General features: G+C 43.2%; 1 protein-coding gene across 3 annotated transcripts in view; it reads right to left on the bottom strand.

Annotated features, from left to right (window-relative positions):
- Positions 1-21870, bottom strand: part of COL6A5 (collagen type VI alpha 5 chain) — a 142696-nt gene that overhangs the window by 79202 nt on the left and 41624 nt on the right. For all 3 annotated transcript variants that reach the window (XM_047876135.1, XM_047876136.1, XM_047876137.1), the window contains exons 2-7: positions 20514-20603; positions 18715-19317; positions 14019-14639; positions 7760-8320; positions 4128-4682; positions 1160-1735 (exon numbers count right to left, since the gene is read on the bottom strand). In XM_047876135.1, the coding sequence (XP_047732091.1) occupies positions 1160-1735; positions 4128-4682; positions 7760-8320; positions 14019-14639; positions 18715-19317; positions 20514-20574 (2977 nt within the window). In that variant the 5' untranslated portion in view covers positions 20575-20603. The remainder of the gene's footprint in view (positions 1-1159; positions 1736-4127; positions 4683-7759; positions 8321-14018; positions 14640-18714; positions 19318-20513; positions 20604-21870) is intronic.

The following is a 21870-nucleotide window of genomic DNA, read 5'->3' as shown; positions in this document are numbered from 1 at the left end:
GGGGTCACCACCAGGTATTGGGGCAGGAAACTGGCGCACAAAGGCTGCAACATGGCAGCTAAGCTAGATGTAGCCAGGGAAAATGCTGGGCTGGCATGTTTGTGGTGGGTAGAATACTGTGCACAGAGATGCCATTTCAGATGGACAGGAGAGATTGTGAAGGGGGGGAGGGGCAGCAGGTGAGGCTGGAGCTGTGGGCAAGGCTAGATGGAACTCAGCAGGTCAGTAGTTGTAAACTGTGAGCAGAGCAGTGACATGGTCCAGTGTGTGTTAGGAAGATCACTCAGTGCTGAGAACAGAATCAAAGGTGGCAAGATGAAGGGCAAGGAGACTAAATTTCACGGTGGGAGTCCAGGGACAGGCTAGAACGGGCAGAACTGAGAAGGCCCCGCTGCCTTGGGAGAAGTCACAATTTTTTTTCTTATGGATAATACCATCATCATTCTGTATCTGAAACCCAGAAGATTAATTCATTGCTCACTTTGAGCTCAGGTGGCAAATCTTACACTTTCCTCAGGTATGATGCCTCCAGACTACTCCACCCTAGTGGTATCTCATGGAATCAGCTTAGGTCCCTTCCCTCCCTGCTCCTACCCACCAGCCTCCATGACTCCCTATTGAACTCCCATATTCTTTCCTCTGCATTAGTGGCCCTTATCCAGAAAAGCACATCAGACCATTTGAACCTCCTGTGGCCCTAGAGAATGTCTCTAATCCCAGTTAGAAGGCCCTGGATCTTTGAAGACAAAAGTCTATCTGTCAAACCATGTAACTCTCCACCCGAGTCTGGCCTGAAACTGGTGCTCAGTGGTTGTGCTGAGACTATTATGCAAATGGAATAGTACAAGTGGCCCTGAAATGGGGTAAGGTGAATACAATCCTAAGTAGAGTTCCTTTCTGCCAAGAAAAAGGCAACAAGGTGGCAAGACCTCAAAGAGTATTTCTGAAACTTCCTTCCATAAGCTCTTCAATGCACACCGTGGTGGGAGGGGAACTTTCAGATCTTGTTCAATCAATGCATTTGAGAGATGAGAAAATATAGCCTGAGCAGAGAGATGTTCAGCCATGACACCCAGGTAATGGGAAGCCAAGATTTAATTTATTTTTTGCTTAACCTTTTATTGCTACCCCCACAGAAACTTTAAAAATCACAACTTACGCTCATGTGCGTTGATACACATTTTTTCTTGCAGAGGCAGGTAAAGATCTTCCAGTTTGGTGAAATTTCCTACGTAGAAAGTATTGCTTTTATTCCCTGCGATAGCCTCGAGTTCAAGTGGGTTGGCCTCTCCTACGCCCACTGCATAGATGTTGATGCCTTTGTTTCTTAACTTCAATGCTGTGTCATTGAGCCGATTTCGGTCATGGGACTCCCCATCGGTGATGATAACCAACATCTGCTTCACATTTTCCTCGATGCGGCTGCCATGTTCTTTTGTGAACATTATGTTTGTGTGTTCGAGAGCCTTGGCAGTCCAGGTATCCCCTCCGGTGTGCCTGCGTGTCCTCAGATTCTTAATGATTGCAGATCTATTTGAATATCTACTAAGGTGGAAAAGAACCTCAGGATCATTTGAGTATTTGAGAGCTCCAATCCGAACGCGGTCGATGCCAACATCTGCTTTCTTCACCAAGTGGATAGTTAGGTTCATCATGCTTTTTTGCTCTTCTGTACCTATGCTGCTTGAATGATCCAGCACAAACACGATGTCTAACACCTTAATATTTTTACAATCTGGAAGAATAAGGAAGCAGGCATCACAATCTTTCTGCAGTATATCCTACACAGACAGTTGAGAAGGGGGAGAAAACTAACATTTGCCATGAACCTACTATGTGCCAGACACTGCACCTTACTTGTTAGAGAGGGCTTACTCTGTTTTACAGAATAAGAAACTGAGGCTCAGTGATGTACAAGCTACCCCTGATTCCAAGGACATTGTACTTGACAATGGCTCTGTGGTCAGTGTTTCTTAAGCCACGCCACTTTGTTCTGCTACATCTCATTAGGGCACAGGATGTCTTTTGCTCGAAAGGCTTTCAACTGAAAGGAAATGTCAGAAGGTAGTTCAATGTCAATGTAATGGTGAGACATGACTAGTGTTTGCCAAACTGGCCTGCTGTTTTAAAGAGCTCAGAGGCTCCCTGTATAAGCTGGGATTTTTTTTATCTTACTCCCTCTAGTTCCAGCTGTCTTTTCAGCTTCTGGTTGGCTAACTTTCCCAAACGCACCGTGCCTCTTGGCATTCATTTGTGCTCCTTCTCCTGATCTCCTGAGTTAGAACCCAGAAAGGCCCCAAGTAGGGAGAGCTAAGGCCCCTATCCCCTCACCTCAGCCCTAAGCTCTCCTCCACATCAGAAGCCAAGTGACCACTCTGGATAGGTCTCCAAAGTATGGGGTTTCTCTCCCCTTTTTTTCTTCCCTCAGTAACTTAAGCATATGCCTTTTGGAATTTCACTTTCTCCACTTTCTACCTATATATGGTAACTCCAATCCTTATTTCTGGCAATGAGGTCTCAAATTCTCAAGCCTAAGATGCAATGGAACCTGGGGCAATGACCCACCAAGATTTAGTGATTAGTCATGACTTGAGGTTTATGAGTCGATCTAATGTGTAAGCCAGGGAAATTTCACCTTATGCTATAGAAAGGGCCTCCACCAACATTATATTTATCAAAATGAAGAAATGCCAGGAAAAGCCCCATGGATTTCAAAGGTGGGGATGTGACCTTAAGATAAACCTTTCTTAGAATGTCTCAACATTACTAAGAATTTGGCAATCATTGCCATTTTTTTTTAAGCAGGCTCACACCCAGCGTGGAGCCCAATGTGGGGCTTGAACTCACAACCTTGAGATCAAGACCTGAGTTGAGGTCAAGAGTTGGATGCATGGGGCGCCTGGGTGGCTCAGTCGGTTGAGCATCCGACTTCGGCTCAGGTCATGATCTCACGGGTTCGTGAGTTCGGGCCCTGCATCAGGCTCTGTGCTGACAGCTCAGAGCCTGGAGCCTGTTTCAGATTCTGTGTCTCCCTCTCTCTACCCCTTCCCCGTTCATGCTCTGTCTCTCCTCTGTCTCTCAAAAATGAATGAACGTTAAAAAAAAAAAAAAAGAGTTGGATGCTTAACCAACTGAGCCACCCAGGCACTTCACAAATCATTGCCATTTTAACTAAGCTGTTAAGAGAGAACTCACAGCGCCACTGTCTAAAACTCAGACTTAGACCAAGACATTTTGTTTGTTACCTTTGTAAAGATTTCTCACACATAATTCTGAATAATATAGTCCAAAGGTCTCTATGTTGCTAGGGGAACAACATACAACAAATTTACTAATATTTCAGCATGTTCTCTTAGTGGTGCCCAAAAAACAGGTAACAGCACGTGGCAGATTTAAAAGCACAGGTGTTTTTAGTCTTACATGTGTATTTATAGCAACTTCTCTATTAAGAGCCATTAAAGTTGATGGGCTCAAACTGAAGATTTGCTCAACACAAGTTTTAAAGTACGACAGTTCGTGAGATAAAATGATCCCAAGCAATCATTTTTAAAAAGTAACAACTTGAAATTTTCCAAAGCGATAGATACATGAAAAGGCAAATGTAAACTATCTCTCTGATAGTGGTGAAGAAGAAAAATGCAAAAGAATGAAAATACACACTATATCTTTAAAATACAGGGGATATTTAGGGGGTTATGCTTAGGACATTGGATTTAATTTAACTAAGAGGAAGATGACTTTGTGTCTCTAATTATTTACTATTTGACACTGGTTATTGGTAGGCCAGGAACAATTCTGGGGAATCATTTGAGATTAAAAATTGGCTCTGAAAAATCTAGGTATGGACGTAGTTAAAAATGTGGAAGTTCGATAAGAAATTCTGGGAACCTGTGGGAATATACTTGAAGTCACCACAGCCAGACTATTTTGTTGCCAAACTAGAGGGCAAAATTGTTAAACTGGAATATCCCTGGAGGTTACAGATGTTTCCACAACACAGACAAGACAAGACTGAAACTTAACACTAAAGTCCAGATACAGTCCAAGCCCGTGGTACAGCCCACTGCTCATCCCATGAAGTCAACAGCTCATGCCCTTGAGTCCTGAAGAGTAACAGTGTCACTTACCATGGAGAGCACATACACGAAAAATGAGTTCGTTTTCTATTGCATTTAGATCATCAAACTTCTCAACTTGGAAGACCAGCTTGCCATCCCCACTGATCTCCTCCAGCTCCATCCTGTTGGCGCCATATACTCCCACGGAGAAGATGATGACACCACTGTCCCGTAGTGCTTTAGCAGGTTCTCTCACAGAATCTTGTGCCTCTCCATCCGTGATGAGGATAAGAAACTTCTTGACCCCAACACGGGCCCCCTTGGTGGGGGTGAAGTATTGAGCTACAAAGGTTAGTGCACTTCCAGTCAAAGTGTTACTGTTGATGTAAGACATTCTGTCTACTGCATCAGCAATTTCTTTTTGTGTAAAGTATTTATTAAGCTGGAATTCTTCCTGATTATAATGACTGAACTGAACGACACCAATCTGAGTTTTGTCTGGACCAATTTTAATCTTCGCTAATAGATTTTTCATGAAGGTTTTCATTTTTCCAAAATTTTCATATCCAATACTGCCAGAACTGTCCACCAGAAACATGATGTCAGCCTTCATGTCTTCACATCCTGCGCATTGTCAAAAAGACCAGGTTGATGTAATTTTCAAAACACAGAGAAGCAGCAAGCAAGAAAGAAATGCATTAGTCAGAAAACATCAAAAATTAACTCAAACACCTGCTATTGTATTTGAAAATTTTATCTGCTTCTATAGTAGAGGCCTGTTGACCAGGACCCAGAATCAGAAATCTACTGAATATTATCCAACAAGTTTTAAGAGAAAATGCAACTTCCAAAGTGTATATTCATTCACCCATGCGTCATTCATTTATGCATAGTTCATTCATTCATAATTCTTGAGGTGTATGAAATGCCAAGTATCAGGTTATGTGTTAAAGGATGTGATGGTGATCAAAAAAAGGAATAAGAGAAAAGGTAATCAATTCCCTATGTCCATAGGACTAATATTTCTGGGTTTTATGTATAATCTTGAAACAAAAAGTTCTAAGCAATCTTTACACAGCCTTATTTTCTGGGATAATTTACACTGATTTGATAAACACTATGAATCCGTATTAGAAACCGGGGTGAAAAACTTTTACTAGAAATAGTAAGTACATTAGTAAGCACATATCCATTCAACATGGATGTATAAATAAAGGATCATTCCTTTATACCTAAAGTTTGTAGATTTCCTACTGGTTAGAAATGGACATGTGTGTGTGTGTGTGTACACACAGAAGACCAATTTCTATAATCCATAGAAAAAAATGGTGTTATTAATTCATGATACAGATGTGTGTGTGTGTGTATACAATGCAAATATACTGTCATTAGCATGTATCTCCTTAGTCTTAACCCTTTGCTCTACCTGCTATCACTGCCATTCTCTTAGCAGTCCTTCCCTTAACTCTCACAGAATCTATTCCATACTATTTGAAAATGAACAATTAGCATTAGTCAAAGAGGAATAAGACAATGCTTATTATTTTTTAATAACCTGTGTAAGGACAACCAGGGAGCATTAAAGCCACCATGTAAGATCCAAGCTGCCTGAGGCCATCTTGAAAGTCATAGATAGAGAGGTCATTAAAGATGTTTGTGGCCTTGGCAAGGCCCCACTGCTGTGAAGTGTGGAAGCCTCTCCTCCATGAAACGTGTAAAAGGAATAGACTCTTACATGTGGTTTGGTATACCCCCTTAGATCTGCTTGTGACAAGATTATTTCCTGTCCTCTAATATCTGGTCTCCCATTCTTCCATGCCGATATAATTTCAGCGAGACAGATGACTGTCCAGGTAAGTGTCACTTTTCTAGCCTTCCTCGAAGCAGATGTGGCCCTGTGACTACGTTTTTCCAGTAGACAGGAGCAGAAGTGATTTGGCCACTTCTGGGTCTTAACATTAAAACAGGGCAGTGTGATGGGCTCCTCTGGCTCTTTCTCCCTTTCCACAAGTGCAAAGTGAAGAGAACCGGAGCTTCACCGTTGACCTAAAGATGGGAGCTGTATGCTGAGCCTGCAAGAGCCTCTCTGCTAAATCCGCACCCTGCTCCCCCTGGACTGTTATGCAAGACAGAAATAATATTCTGTGTTGTGTAGTTTGGGATCTTTTTGTTATGGCCTCTTATCTTGTCCTCTAAGCAATAGGTACAATGTGTCTCATTCCGTCTGCATCTGCCTGAAACTAGTCAGTGTTTTTCTAGGCCCGAAGGCTTTGGTTCCTTAGCTTTCCTGCCTCTCTCTATTCACCATCTTATGGATCATCTCCTTGTCCACAGCTTGTCTCCTCTTCCAGGTGTGCCAATGTTCAGGCACCTCAAGTGCAACCCCCTGACCTACAGGAGATGTGCCGTACCTCCTCAGATTGGCCCAGGGCTGTCTCCCTCGGAGTGACCGAGATACAATCTACTTTATGTTTCCTGGAACCCTTTTACTTTTCTTTGCATCATCCCCAGGAAATTCTGGGGAACTTTTTACTCTTGTACTCTTTCTAGAGCATCCTGAAGACCCAACTCTACTACTGTCTGTAACAGGGAGAACAACGAACAATAATGTGATTTAGGATTTTGCTGTGAGCTCTGCTGATTTATCTTTGGATTTTAGTGACTCACAACATTCCAGAATGTTCACTTTTGTAAGTTCAAATAAATGGAAATCCTTCTCTTTTTCTCAGCCGTGACTTTAGCCAACTTGTGCAATAGCTAATTTTTATGTAGCACTGACTAAGTGCCCACGTGCATTTTTCTAAGTGTTCCACATGCCTTATCACCTTCAAGCTTCACCTGGAAGCTAGGCCTACCCTCAGTGATTAAGGCAGGTGGATAGTAAGTGAACTATTCAAGGTCCACAGCTAATATAGCTGGGGTTTGAACTTTACCTCATTGCCTCCAGCATCCTTTACCTTAACCAATAAGGTAACATGCCTCTCAGCAGACAAAATTTTCATGTGCTAATATTAGCAAACCAACACATACCATCTTCAGTTAGTAAGTCGCTGCTCCTAATAAGAGGAATCACGATCGGGTACAGGTATTTGCAAATTGTTCTTCCTAACTTTACTTCCGTAATTTTAGTCTGAACGAAAATGCAAATACGTGTTTCTGGTACAGATAAAAATAAACAATTGTTATATGTGTACTAGATAAGCATTCATAATAGAGGAATGATGGATGATGTTTCTTATGCTAAACCTATAAGGATTCTAGGATGTAGGTGTTACCCTTGCTTTATAGATGAGGAAGTCTGAAGGTCAAGCAGGAAAGTGGTTGAATCCTAACCTACTCAAAGCCAGAGCCCATTTTCTTTCCATGTGCTCATCTGCTTCAATTAGTGCACACACACACACACACACACACACACACTCTTACATGCCATACTGGTGGGCTTTGTCAAGGCCACAATACTCTTAGCAACCTTCCTGCTTACAACCCCCAAGATGGCCTCAGGGCATCTGTCTGTGGAGGGCTTCTCCAATCTTGGCAACTGGTTTAAAGTAAGGGGCTGAATCCTTCGTGGTGAGAAAGGAAGTTAGCAACAATGTTAACCAGAAAACTGGTCACATCACTCCTGGTCTCAGCCTGGCTATCAGCCTGCAGGAAGCAACCCATGAGGGTGCAGAGAATAAAGCCTTCTTTGTTTTGCTCACCTTTTTCAGTGCAGATTCTGCGAACAACTTCATTTTTTATTCTCTTTAAAGAATCAAAGTTCTGCCCAAAGTTAACCCTTTCTTCCTCCCCAGCAATTTGTTGGAGTTCTTCTTTGTTAGCCTCCCCAATGCCAACCGCATGAATGATGATTTGTTCAGCCCTTAATCTCTCGGCAGGCTTCAGGACTTCATCCCTGGACTTCCCATCAGTCAGCACAATGAGATAATTGGGAACACTGCTTGTCCTATGCTTCTTTCCCTCTTTTATTATTTGCAGCATGAAATCCAGGGCTTTCCCAGTATCTGTGTTTCCTTTGAGTTGCTTGATGTTCAGAACAGCCTTTCTTAAATCCACATTATTAGAATTGTCATTGATGTGAAACTCCACTTTTATCTTATCTGAATACTGTACAGCTCCAACTTGGACTTTGTCTGGGCCAATGCTGAACATTTCTGTCACTGCCAAAATAAATTCCTTCATCTGCTCAAACCCCGTTCTATTTATGCTAGTTGAGCCATCGATGAGGAAATAGATATCAGCCTCTTTTGTATCCACACAGCCTGAAAAAAAAATGTGGAAAATGCATTCTTCATTAATTACAGAAATATCTGGAGAGAAGTTTGCAAGAGGGTTTGTAGAGGAACATGAGGCTGTGAAGGTTCTGGAGAATGAGAACTCTTCATCATTTACGCAGAGAGTGTCTGCTTCATCAAGCCTGTTCATGCCCATTTTCTCCTTTGAAATTCACAACAACCTGGTGGGAAATTGCAACAGAGTGACACCTAGTACTTTGCCTGAGGTCACACTGCAAGTTAATTAAAAGGCAGGACCAGATTCCCAAGTCTCCAGGCTGTAAGTTAAATTGTTTGTATAGTATTGACACCTGCCTTTTCAGACACTTTTATGCCTTATCATTTCCCAAGAAATGAAATGGAGGAGAGGACCTGCTCCTCTTACTTCCTCAATATCCTCTTTTCCCCAGAGCAACTAGAACACTATATTTAAAACTAGAGCCAGGGGCACCTGGGTGGCTCAGTCAGTTGAGCATCTGACTTCGGCTCAGGTCATGATCTCATGGTCTGTGAGTTTGAGCCCCGCGTCGGGCTCTGTACTGACAGCTCAGAGCCTGGATCCTGCTTCGGATTCTGTGTCTCCCTCTCTCTCTGACCCTCCCCCATTCATGATCTATCTCTCTCTGTCTCAAAAATAAACAAACATTAAAAAAAATTTTTTAAACTAGAGCCAGATCATATTACTCTCCTACTTATATGGTTTATCATTGCATTTAGAACTTAAAAATGGCCTGAACTTTCTCCCTGTTTTTCTCTCAGATCCTATTTCGAGCAATTCTTCATCTTACTCGCTGTGCTCCAACCACGCCAGGCTGCTTTCTGTACTCTGAATGTGCCCCAGGGCTTTTGTAGTTGCCCTCCTCTCTCTTGCTGGAATATTCTTCTCCCTAAACATTCACATAGCTGATTCCTTCTTACCTCATCATGGATATACCAACTCAAATGTCAGTTCTTCAAAAAGGCATTCTCTTCCCCTCTAGCTAAAGCACATTGGTCATCGTCTACCCTATTACCCTCTCTATTTTCTTTATGATAGCCATACTTTTTGAAGTTATCTTACTCATTTTTTCATGAGCACAGACTGCTTCCTGCCAGAGTGTCCCCATGAGGGCAGAGATTGTCAACTTCTCTGCTTCTACCCAGTATGCCTGGTCCATCGCAAGATTTCAACCAAAAATTTTAAATAAAAGAACTCTGGGTGGCTTAGTCAGTTGAGCATCCAACTTCGGCTCAGGTCATGATCTCGCGGCTCATGGGTTCGAGCCCTGCGTCGGGCTCTCTGCTATGACCATGGAGCCTGCTTCAAATCCTCTGTCTCCCTCTGTCTCTCTCTCTCTGCCCTGCCTTTCCCTTCCCTGCTTAGATGTGTACTCTCTCTCTCTCTCTCTCTCAAAAATAAACATCAAATAAATAAATAAATACACTCTCAATGTTCCTTCCTTTCTTGTTCCTTCCTCAATGTTTCTTCCTTTCTTAAAGCCCTGGAACAAAGTAAAACATGCTTTAACTTTACTAATAGTCTATTTATAACTCTATCAATTACTCATTGCAATTGGGTAGGAGAAAAAGCATAATTTAAAAATTTAGATTATTTACATAGTTATCTGGTTGAGTGTGTTGAAAGACCCTTAAAATACAAGACTATTTAGGTATTTCAGAAATAGTTTCTTTATTCACAGCTTTTTGGTAATTTATAGCTATTGACACTACTTTAGGCTATGGGGAGTTGGTCCCTAAGAAATCAGAAATACTGGAAATAAGTTTGGACCTGAGAATTAAACTATGAAATTGACATATAAAATATTAGGAGGAAGATAAGCAGTTATCTGCAAAAGACAGGGTTGATCCCAGGCCAGCAAAACCTGATATCAATAAAGATAGATTGATTTATATAAACCTAATGAAGAAGAATGAGGTGTTCTCCAGAAGAAAGATAGTGGTGATCAGCAATGAACGAGGAAAACAATATGAGTCACAGTGGGCAACCAAGGCAATGCCCATGCAACCCCCCTAGAACTGTGTTGTCCAATATACTAGCTACTAGTCAGATATTACTATTAAAAGGTAAACTGGAACTACTTAAAATTAAATAAAATTCAAAAATCAGCTCTTCAGTTGCACTGGCTATATTTCAAGTGATTAACAGCCCCAAGTGGCTAATACCTATCATATCCAACAGTGTAAATACAGAATACTGTCATTATCACAAAACGTTGGCTAGACAATGTCAAAGAAGAATGTGTCCCCTGGCCCAAGGTCTTACCTGTACAGTTATACAGAGAGACAGAGAGAGAAATCTACATATTTGACTTTATTTTTAAAAATATTTTATTTTATTCTTTTTTTTTTAAATGTTTACTTATTTTTTAGAGAGCGAGCAAGCGAGCAGGCATGGGCAGAGAGAGAAGGAGATACACAATCTGAAGCAGGCTCCAGGCTCTGAGCTGTCAGCACAAAGTCCGCCACGGGGCTTGAACCCACGAACTCTGAGATCATGACCTGGGCCGAAGTTGGATGCTTAACCAACTGAGCCACCCAGGTGCCCCTGAATATTTGACTTTATTTTAAAAAAAAATTTTTTTAACGTTTTATTTATTTTTGAGACAGAGAGAGACAGAGCATGAGCAGGGGAGGGTCAGAGAGAGGGAGACATAGAATCCAAAACAGGCTCCAGGCTCCGAGCTGTCAGCACAGAGCCCGACATGGGGCTCGAACTCACGGACTGCGAGATCATGACCTGAGCCAGAGTCGGCTGCTTAACCGACTCCTTCCTGAGTCACCAACTGAGCCACCCAGGCGCCCCGCCATCACTCTTTTTCCTATACATCAGTCTCTTGGTTTGATTAATGTGAGCGTCTCCTTGATTCAATGAAGTTTGATTTTAAAAAACTGGATACGTACTACGTGACAGATGTGGTGGATACAGTAACGAAGTCAATGTAGATTGGTTCTCTGTGTTTTACCGTTCTGAAACTACAAAGCGAGCACCACACTCCAGACCATGGCAAATTCTCTAAGGTTGAGGTTCTTAAACACTGCTAACAGAAGTTCAAAGGGCGGCTTACTAAAATGCAAGTGCCCAGGCCCTACTCTGACACTAATTCATTAGATTTCGGGTAGGGCTTGGGCCAATGAACTAGTGATAAACTCCCCCAGGACACTCTGGTAAGTTTACAGCAGATGCTGTTGGTGCTTAGCCTGTATCCCCTCAAGCCCTTCACTGCATTTGTGCCCACTGGCTCCCAGGGCTTTCTCTCTAACGGCTAGTACCTAGGGCTGTTTATGGGTGGGTTGCTCTCAGGTTCCTGGAACCCTCTTGCCAGGGGCTTGAAGAAGTGCCTGGAAATTTACATTCTCTCATGTTCTGGAATATAAATTCTCTAGCTACACTGCCCCCTGACAGGAGCAATTCTAAGGTTTAACCCACATTGTCCCTAGGACGGCCCTGTGGAATTGAACTCCAGGGAACTTGGCTTATCGTCCTTCCCCTCCTGGTCCCAACTCTCCCTTTCCTACCAATCTCCAGTTTTCCCTGGATATATTTTCTAATCAAAATCTATCCATTTCACATGAATCCTTGTCTGGCATCTACTTCTGAGGAACCCAACCTAAGTCAAGTACCAATATTTGAGAGCCATTGAATTAATAAGAAGCCATCTACTGGAGGCCTTATGGAGGATAGCTATCCCCCTTGGATGGCCCTTGCCATTAGCCTTGGTCCCATACCTTCCCATTTAGAATTTCTTTTTTTTAATTTTTTTAATGTTTATTTTGTATTTTTGAGAGAGAGAGAAAGAGAGAGAGAGAGAGAGAGAGAGAGAGAGAGAGAGAGAGAGAGAGAACACGTGCACAAGCAGGGGAAGGGCAGAGAGAGAGGGAGACAGAGAATCCGAAACAGGTTCTAGGCTCTTAGCTGTCAGCACAGAGCCCAACACAGGCGCTCGAACCCACGAACCATGAGATCATAACCTGAGCCAAAGTTGGACACTTAACTGACTGTCACCCAGGCACCCCCATTTAGAATTTCTGTAACAAAAATAAATGTGACCATTTTTTGGTCACATCATTTCAAAATCTCTAAGAGAGGCCACACTACACATCCCCCCTATGCCCTAATAGTTCATACTAGACCAAGGTGACTGCCACTCTGAGCCGCTTCCCCACATGTCACTTAGGAGGTAACAGAGGACTTGTTTCTTGCTGCTACGTATACAGGCCACAGAAAATCCAAGGCCAGCCCAGGATGCATTCTTAATAAACCTTCAATTGACTTGTATGAATTTAAAATTAGCCTTCAATGTCATTGGATGATTACAATTCTTTTCCATGCGAATGCTGCCAAATTACAATTTAGGTGCAACACGTGACCAAGTTCTGGCCGTTGGGATGTAAGCAGAAATGATGTGTGTAATTTCTGGAAATATCTTTGAAGAAAAGTAAACGGAAGCCTGACCTCTTCCTTCTCTTTTCTCGTTCTTGCTTGCTGGATGTGAGTGGGATGCCTAGAGCAATGATCTTGGACTATGTTCCTGGGAGTTAAAAACCACAAACAGCAATAAATAAATAAATAAATAAATAAATAAATAAATAAATAAATAAATAAAAACAATAATGTCGAAAGAGACAGGGTCTCTGACTCTGTGGTGTACCAGCTGTGTCTACCTACCTTAGGACTTATTGTGCAACAGAAAAAACAGTTTTATCCCGATTAAACCACTGCTGTTTTTATTTCTGTTAGTCACACCCAAATGTAACTGTGACTGATACAAGTTACCCAACTGTATATTCCTGCAGTGATACACCAGCCATCAGCCACATGTGGCTATCAAAACTAAAATGAGTTCAAATTGGGGCGCCTGGGTGGCTCAGTCGGTCAAGCGTCCGACTTGGGCTCAGGTCATGATCTCAACGATCCATGAGTTCGAGCCCCGCGTCGGGCTCTGTGCTGACAGCTCGGAGCCCGGACCCTGTTTCGGATTCTGTGTCTCCCTCTCTCTCTGCCCCTCCCCTGTTCATGCTCTGTCTCTCTCTGTCTCAAAAATAAATAAACGTTAAAAAAAAAATTAGAAAAAAATAAAAATAAGAAAATAAAATGAGTTCAAATTAAATTAAATTTGAATTTCTCATCTTCTGTTACACTAGCCACATTTCAAGCGCTCAACAGTCACACATGGCTAGTGACTGCCTTACTGGACAGCACAGATGGAGAACATTTCCATCGCCACGGAAAGTTCTGTCGAACAGCACTAACATATACAAGGCTACGCTACCTTTGAAAAACGTGCGTGTGTGTGCTTGTGTGTACGTAGCATAGAGAAGGAGAAGAAACTAAATGACATGAGAAATAAACGTTAAAATGGTTTTGTCTGGACGATAGGATTACAGATGATTTTATTTTCTTCATGTTCATCAATACTATCAAACTATTTTTTAACTAACACCTATTACTTTTTTACATTTAATTGCGGTACGACTTACATGCTGAAGAATTCACGCGTTGTAATCTTTCAATGATTTTTGGTAAATTCGTCAAGTTTTGCCAGCACAACCAAAATCTAGTCTTGGAACATTTTCCTAACTACTCATGTTCCCTTATCCAAGTACAGTCAGTTCTCGCTCCTGCCCTTGCCCTCGGCCACTACTCATAGTACTTTAATAACAAGAAAAGTATTTTTTAAAAACTTACCAGTTTTGTCAAGGTCCACTCGCTCAGCACGAGTAGAAATTTGGGACCAAATTTCATTCTGCAGCTTTTTCTGGAATTTCTTACTGTAAGTTTCCAAGTCGGCATAGGACTTGAGCACGGAAACCATCTGTCTCGGAGGGTAAGACACTATTTCTTCTAACTGGGTGTCGTTCGCCCCTTGGATGTTCACGGCAAACACAGTCACGTCCTGCATCCGAAGCCGCAGTGCGGCATCACGTACCGCGTCCTCTGAGGGTCTGTGAGTGACCAAGACTGCGATCTGAGGCACCCCCTCTGCCCTTCTGCTGCCAGCAGACTCTGAAAAGGCTTCTAGTCTCATCTTCTCAATGGCAGCACCAGCATTGGCTCTCCCCGTCCGGAGAGAAAGCTTCTGGATTTGCTGCTGAAATTCATCCTGGGTTGTGTTTGATTTTAGAAAAGAAATAGTCTCTGCTCTATCACTGTAACTCATAAGCCCGAGGCGCGTGCAGCTGAACCTCACATCCATGGAGGCAGTAATATTCCTCAGGAAATTCTGCAGATTCCTTAAGTTTTGTCTGGTGCCCACTGACTCATCCACCAGGAACATGAGGTCAGCTAATGAATCTCTCTGACAGGTCACTGCGAAGGGAATAGGGAGAGAGAAAAACTAGGAGGATGAGTGCAAACCACCGGCCCAGAGTGAGAAGGGCACTTTACAGATTGTCAAAAGGCATTGGTGAAAATGGAGGCAGTCATGACAGATGTGGTTAGCACCGTTTTCTTTGAACGGACACCAGTTAAAATGCTGAAAAGAGTCACAAGGTGACGGACTTCAGAGTCTCTGCAATTATGTTCCTTCTGTCCGAAGAGTGCTTCTTACCAATTGTCCTATCAACCCCTCCACCACCACCCGTCTCAAATGCTAGGATGCAGCGACGTGTTAACAGAAATATCTCTGACTTCAGGAAGCTCCTATTCTATCGGGAGGATAAATAACTAGGTTATCTTATTTCAGACAGTAATAAGCATCACGAGGAAATAAAACAAGTGAGTCAATCGAGTTACTGTTCTGGGGACATGGGATGAGGACTAACTTACTTGAGATACAAAGAAGTCAGGGAAGGCCTCTCTAAGAGGAGCACATTTGGGCTGAGATATGAATGAAGGGGATTCAGCCACGTGTTCTGAAGGAAGGGGGATTCTGGCAGAAGGAACAGTAGGAGGTGGGAACAAGAAGCCCAGAGTGGCTGGTGACGGTGAGGGGAACAATGATGGATGAGGTCAGAGAGACTAAGGGCCTGAATCATAGGGGAGTCGCAGGATCTTATTTAAATCTTTAAAATATCACCCCAGTTGCTGAGGATATTCAGGGATAGCCATTAAGAAACAATCACCCTAGTTCGGGAAAGAGACAATGTTTGTTGGACAAGGAAAATAGCAGGTAAGATGGAACAACAGGGTAGTTTTGATACATGAATTAGAGGTAGAACAGAGAGGCCTTGATGATAGTGGGATGCTAGTGTTAAGAGATAAAGAAGAAGTGGTAAAAACTCGGTTTTGGGCACGAACAACTGAGTGGATATCGGTGGTCTCTTCTTCCAAGATAGGGAAGACCATGGGAAGAAGCTGCAAGGGGGGATTCAAGAGTACCATTTGAGACATGCTAAGTTTGGGACCATTTTGAAGACACCAGGTAAGCAGTTGGTTGTATGAATCTGGAATCCAGGGAAGAGAACATCCTAAGCACAGAAAACACCTACTCCAGGCACAGGGGAAGGAACTACATCTGTGGAAAGTATAGCCAAGGGATAAGCTCAATCTTGCCAAAAGCTACCCGTTAGGATTGTGAGCTCTAGAAACCAGAAGATACGTCTTGCTTATCTCTATCCCTCCAGTACCTAGTACCTAGTGAAACTCAAATTAAAAGTAATTCTCATAAATCTGCCAAGGTACTCTGTACCCCGCATAGTTGGCTAAAACAAACTCCCAGCATGACCTACTCAGGTTAGTATTCACTTCCAAATAGCTATCGATACTAATAATAGTAAACTGTGTTCCAAAAGCCATACAAGCCATCTCACCCATATCCAGGCAAGTACTATTATTCTCATCTTATAGGTAAGGAAACTGAAGCTCAGAGGTTAAATAGCTTACCCAAGGCCCTTAGCAGGCAGGCCAGAGTTTGAAGTCAGACCTAACTGACTCTGAAGTTCTTACCCTTAACTTCTAATGGCAATGATAGCGTCCCGTCAAGCAAAACCTTGCGGTTGCAAAACTCCATGAAGTAAATTTGGAGGATAATAAGCACACAGAACCCTCTGAGAAGGTGGTAAAACCCCCTGTTCTGCAGAGCACAGACTATACAGCCTCCTACAGGGCTGAAGGATCTCCAAGGCCTCCAGAATGGAGGATCATAGGAGGGTTTCTTCTCTGAAAAAAAGAAGAACCTAAGTCATAAGATCTTGCTATTTCCCCAAGACAAGAGGAGTGAGAGATCAGGGGAGTGGAAGGAAAGGGATTCCCTGGTGTCCCAGGAGCAACACTAACTGTGGCAGAACCTTGTAAAACTCACTAAAATCTTGGCAGGACTCACTAAAACCCATTTCTTCCTCTTGGGCAGCGAGCTAGACCTGACTTCCCAGGCTCACTTGCAGTTAGGTGTGGCCATGGGACTAAGATCTGGATAATGAAACATGAGCAAAAATAAGCTGATCCCACAAGACCCTCCCATGAGTGGTTTTCTCCTGCCCACCAGCTGTATAACAAGGCCCAGGGTGCCTTGGAAGGTCATATGCGAAGACTGAAGAGCCACCACTAACCCAAGTACCCGAAACCAAGTACCCGAATAGACGAAAAACAACTAGTCACCTTGGGCACTGGCCCTATAATGTTACAACGGAAATAAACTTCCTACCATTCAGTGAGTCTGTTATTAAGGCCTGAACTGGCCTAACTACAAAACCAGGCCATCCGAAGAGCCATGGAATCCATAACGGTGGGGCGGAAAGGAAGTTTCGAGGTCATCCCAGCCCCCGTGTCTCACCAATGAGGATGCTGGTGCAAGGCTCAGAGAGATGACATCACTTCCCCAAGTTCGCACAGCCAGCTAGTGGCAGCATCTGGGACACCTGACCTTGTGTTCAGGGCACTTTGTACCGCACCAGGAAGCTTCATTCAGTCTTAGAACTAGATAATTCCTGCTCAGAACGGCCCGTCATTGCCAACTGAGCACAGAGGCAGCCAGGAGAATCCATTTTGCTGGAAATCCTTCCTACCTGACTCTGGCAGGAGTCTGTCATTAGCACGGCATACTTACTGAGTGCCTCCCTGGAGCTGTGCACTGGCCGGTTCTGCCTGCTCATCAACACTGCAAGGGAAGCTTCCTATCTCGTTTTACTCGTTCCTTCCTAATGCTGTCTGGGATCACCTGCCAAGTAAACTATGTGTATTCAAGAGCCTTCTGCGTCGAGGCCTTCACTGAAGACACAAATAAGGCATTTTTCACGTGAGACATTATAAGTCACGGGGTCATAAGTATTCCTCCTTTTGGCCTAGGGGGTCAAGAACGAAAGCAGATGAGAAGGAGGCCTTCTGCATTTCTGTGTGAAATGCAGGGATTTCCAGGAGCTGACAGGAATGCAGATGTGACCCCTGGTGGTTCTGGTGGATGGTTCTTAGAGAGAATGCCCTGAAACAGCACCCCCCAAGAGAAACCAGCTGTAATGATTGAAGTAAAGTGTGGCTGTGAAGCAGCTGTGCACACAACAATCAACATGGATGATGGAGCCTTAGAGGAAGGCTCTGTGCTGCCACATGAGAAACTCTTGGTGGCTCTCAGAAAATTAGTTGCGGAGAATTTTATGTTGGGGGACGTGACAGCGAAGATGTTAAATTATATAAGCAAGGGAACTGAGTCTGTTCAACTTGAGCTATTAGTTGGCCTTATTCATAGCCATAACCTTGTCCGAGATATTTCCAATATTCCTTCAATTCAAAGATTCAGTCTACCGTAAGGTATACTATTATTTATGGCAGCACTCCGAAATTAAAAAAAAAAAAAAAAAAAGCATTACTGCAAGACACATCCTAATGTCAAAATGTGAAAATGTGAAAAAAAAAATGTGTGTTTTACATGTGGAAAATATAGGCACAAAATGATTGCACGACTGAGAGAAGGAACGAGTCAAGCTCCTGGCTTTACCAGGCCCTGATACTCATTGGAGAGATTTTACTTGTAAGGAGAAAAAATCGTGCTGGAGGGGATAAGCCAACACAGCAAATGTAGGGCTCAAGACACTACTCTACAACCGAGGGTATCCTGTTCTCTGCCTGGTCTCATTCTAAAGTTACTGCTCCCGTTTAGTGTCGCTGCGTTATTAGCTAACGGGCGTTTTCGGGATACTTACTATGTGCCTCACGCTGTGCCAGGACTGCGAGGGCCAAGAGAACAGACACAGAACTTACTTCTTTTTCTGGAAGAATTTCACCTATTCAATCATTAAGAAATAGAATCGTAGAATACTAATAGAATACTAAGAATAGAAATCATTGTCGGGCACAGTGTAGGCCCAAAGAATACGGAGACAAATATACGTTCCCAGTTCTGCCCTCAAGGTGCCACCAGTTCATGGGTGGAGGGGACCAACCCAGAAACGAGTAATTATTCACTATGGGAAGTGCTTCTGTCATCATCCTCAACCCAGGGCTTCCTCACCTTTCATATCAGCATCTGCCGCTCCGTCCCTGTACTGGGTCGCTTCCTTGATGATCTGCGTCATGTTTTGGGAAAACGCGCTCAGGTCCCTGACCGACCGAAGGTTGAAGTGAAACTGAGCCGTGGCCATGGCCTTCAGCTCCTCCTCAGAAGCTTCCTGCAGCCCCACGGAGATGATTCTCACCCCGTCTTCCCGCAGGGCCTTGGAGGCCTCTTCCACGTCGTCGTCCTCGGACGCCGCCGAAGCCAGGACCACCAGAATCGGGGGAAACTGCTTCTTGTCCCTCCCGCCGGCCGCTTCGGAGAAGAAGGTCCTGTGGGCCTCCCGGAGAGCGTTTCCTATCCGCAGGGAGCCGCCGATGAAGGCGAAGTTCTTCTTGAGGTGGTTCAGCATGGGGTTCCTGCTCTTGAAGGTGCTCAGCTGGAACTCACTGTGGAGCCGGTCGCTGTACTGAGCCAGGGCCACGCGGTACTTGTGGGCCTCGATGGGGAGACTGGTGATTATCTTGGTGATGAACGTTCTCACAAAGGGGAAGGACTTGGTTCCCAGGTGGTCAGAGCTGTCCACCAGAAACACGACATCTGCAAACTCAGGGCCTGGCTCTGTCAAAATAAAATCACAACAAAGCTAAACAAGGTGATTGTTCAGCCTTTACATTTTAGACCCCAGGACTCATTTGAGACTATGTCCTAAGTTATGAGTGACTCAGCATCCCAAGGGAAGGGTCTTCTGGAGGTCAAGCAGCAGAAACTATACTGGTTTTTGTGAAAACATCAAACAAGAAGACTTTTAGTAGTTAAGCAGTAAGTCTTTTGTTTCTCAACTCCGTACCAGAGACATCTTTTTCTTTTTTGGTTGTGGAACCCCAAACTCTGATATTATGCTAAAGAAAACCCCCAAAGTGGTCTGTGGACGAAGAGTAACTTTTATAAACCGTACCAAGTAAGCAGGTGTCTTGAGTTGGAGAGTTTAGGAGGGGGTGGGAGACAGGGATTGGGGGAGGGGCTTGATTGAGGGGAAGCAGGAGAAGAGCAACGCCAGATGTTTGCCCGATCTGAGAGGACTCCGGAGCATGTCGCTCTCTGAGGCGAGAGGGCCAGTCTGCTATATTCTTGTCTCGGTCAGTTATTGGCTGCAGACCATCCCCAGGAATTGCAGGGAAGGAGCAGAGGGCTACGGACCCAATCTCCTTCGTGAGCTGACTCTAGGAAAGCTAAGAGCAATTCTCCTCAGAAAGCGGGCCATGTCTGTGAGCTGTTGCAGGCAATATTCACAGCAGCTGGGCCAGGAAAGGTGGGGGACGGGGTGCCAGCCTGATAAAGAGAGTTTGGGTCAGGGGAGGCGCCCCCAGCGTCTGCTTAGGCAGTCATGGCCAACCACCACCACGCTGGAAATTTGTGCTGTGCTAGTAAACTCCTAACAACTGCTCTTTCATAGTAACTCAGAAAATTGTCAGGAAATCCTAGGATGCAGATTGACCTACAAAACCAATGCACTGATTCTACGAGAGTCATAGAGATATGGAACACTGGGACCTAAGTCAATCACTGAATAATTAGAACTCTTCTAGCCAGGTGTAGCATAATTCATGCCTTTTACCCATGGCTCTCGGTCATCTTTGAGAGATTAAGTACGTTTGATATTACATACCTCCAACTATGACTCAATGCCGTCTACTTTGACTTTTTAGTGAATAAGCAAATAAACCCTCTGTTTCTATGTATTAAAATAAACGTTCGTGAAGACATAAAAATGCTTATTTTTCCTAAATGACAATAAACGTAAAATATACTGGTACCTGGACTCTGATCTGCCAGTGTTTCAGCCCAAAGGATTAACATAAGTAGCAGGATCTTCATTTTGTTGATGAAGATTTCTTGCTTTTATTCTGTAAGACATGTTATTTACAATATGAAAAATCTCATCGTAGAACAAGAAATAACTACTGGCAAATCTGGAGTAGAACACAAATCGCTGGGAGTAAGTACTTGTCAAGTAATGTCAGGTGTGATTCAAACACTCATTAAGCATGTGGAGTCGTTATTGAAAATAAAGAATGCTAACATTTTCTGAGTCCTCATCATGGCTTAGCTACTTTTCTCAGTGCTGTATGAGTATCATCTAATTTAATCTCCACAACAGTCCTAAGGGGAGGGACAAATACTATGACTAGGTGACAGATGAGGAGACAGGCACAGAGGGGCTTGGCAAATGGTAGATCCAGGATCCTAACCCAGACAAGGTGACGGCCGAGTTCAAGCTCTCAACCACCATATGCCTTATACAAAGGCTGTGTCCTCACAAATCACATATTCTTTACCCTCTATCTTTATGTTAACAATGACTATTATGTATGTTCACAACACACCCATGTCTGTTTCTTCACGAAACCCTTGTGAAAAGAGTTCTTTCATTTACAGAGAAACTCAGCTTTACAAATGATTTTAACCTCAGCGTTTCTCTCCAGGAAGCTCACAATCAATCAGAAATCATGATTTCACAATCTTTTAGAAATTCTGCCAATTCAGAGTTGTTCTTTACACCGATGAAAAGAGATCAAATAACCAATAGGCAAAAACAGAGCTGCCTTAAATGAGATACCAAAGGTATAAAGGCTCTGTTATTTTTTCTAGAGTTGACTTTCCCAGCAGTTGTTTTGAAATTGCTGACAATGAAGGAAGACTGAGAATCATTGGAAGCTAGATTTGAAAGAGAACTGATAAATCATTTAGACTAAACCTTTATTTTGCTAAGGACGGCCACTAACAAAGCTCCCTAGTAGTCAGTGGCTGAATCATGTCAACAATGACTTTTAAATCTATGTTCATCATATTCGAAGATACCATATACTTTTCTTATTCATTAATTTTAGTATGGAGATATAATTTCCGTAAGATTTACCCTTTTAAAGGGTTCAATTCATTATGTTTTGGTGTATCACAGAATTTGTATCCATCATCACTAATTTCATAACATTTTCATGATCCCCCAAAAGAAATCCATGCAATTAGTGGTTACTCCCCATTCTCCCCTTCTCACTGACCCTGGGAAACACTGATCTACTTTCTTCTCTATAGATTTGCCTGTTCTGGACATTGATATAAGTGGAATCATATAATATATGGGCTTCTGTGTTTGGAAACTTTCATTTAACG

Source organism: Prionailurus viverrinus, chromosome C2 (assembly GCF_022837055.1).
Source record: "Prionailurus viverrinus isolate Anna chromosome C2, UM_Priviv_1.0, whole genome shotgun sequence".
Lineage (NCBI taxonomy): Eukaryota > Metazoa > Chordata > Mammalia > Carnivora > Felidae > Prionailurus > Prionailurus viverrinus.
Note: the sequence above shows the minus strand (reverse complement) of the source record. Positions and strands in the feature narration are given on the sequence as shown.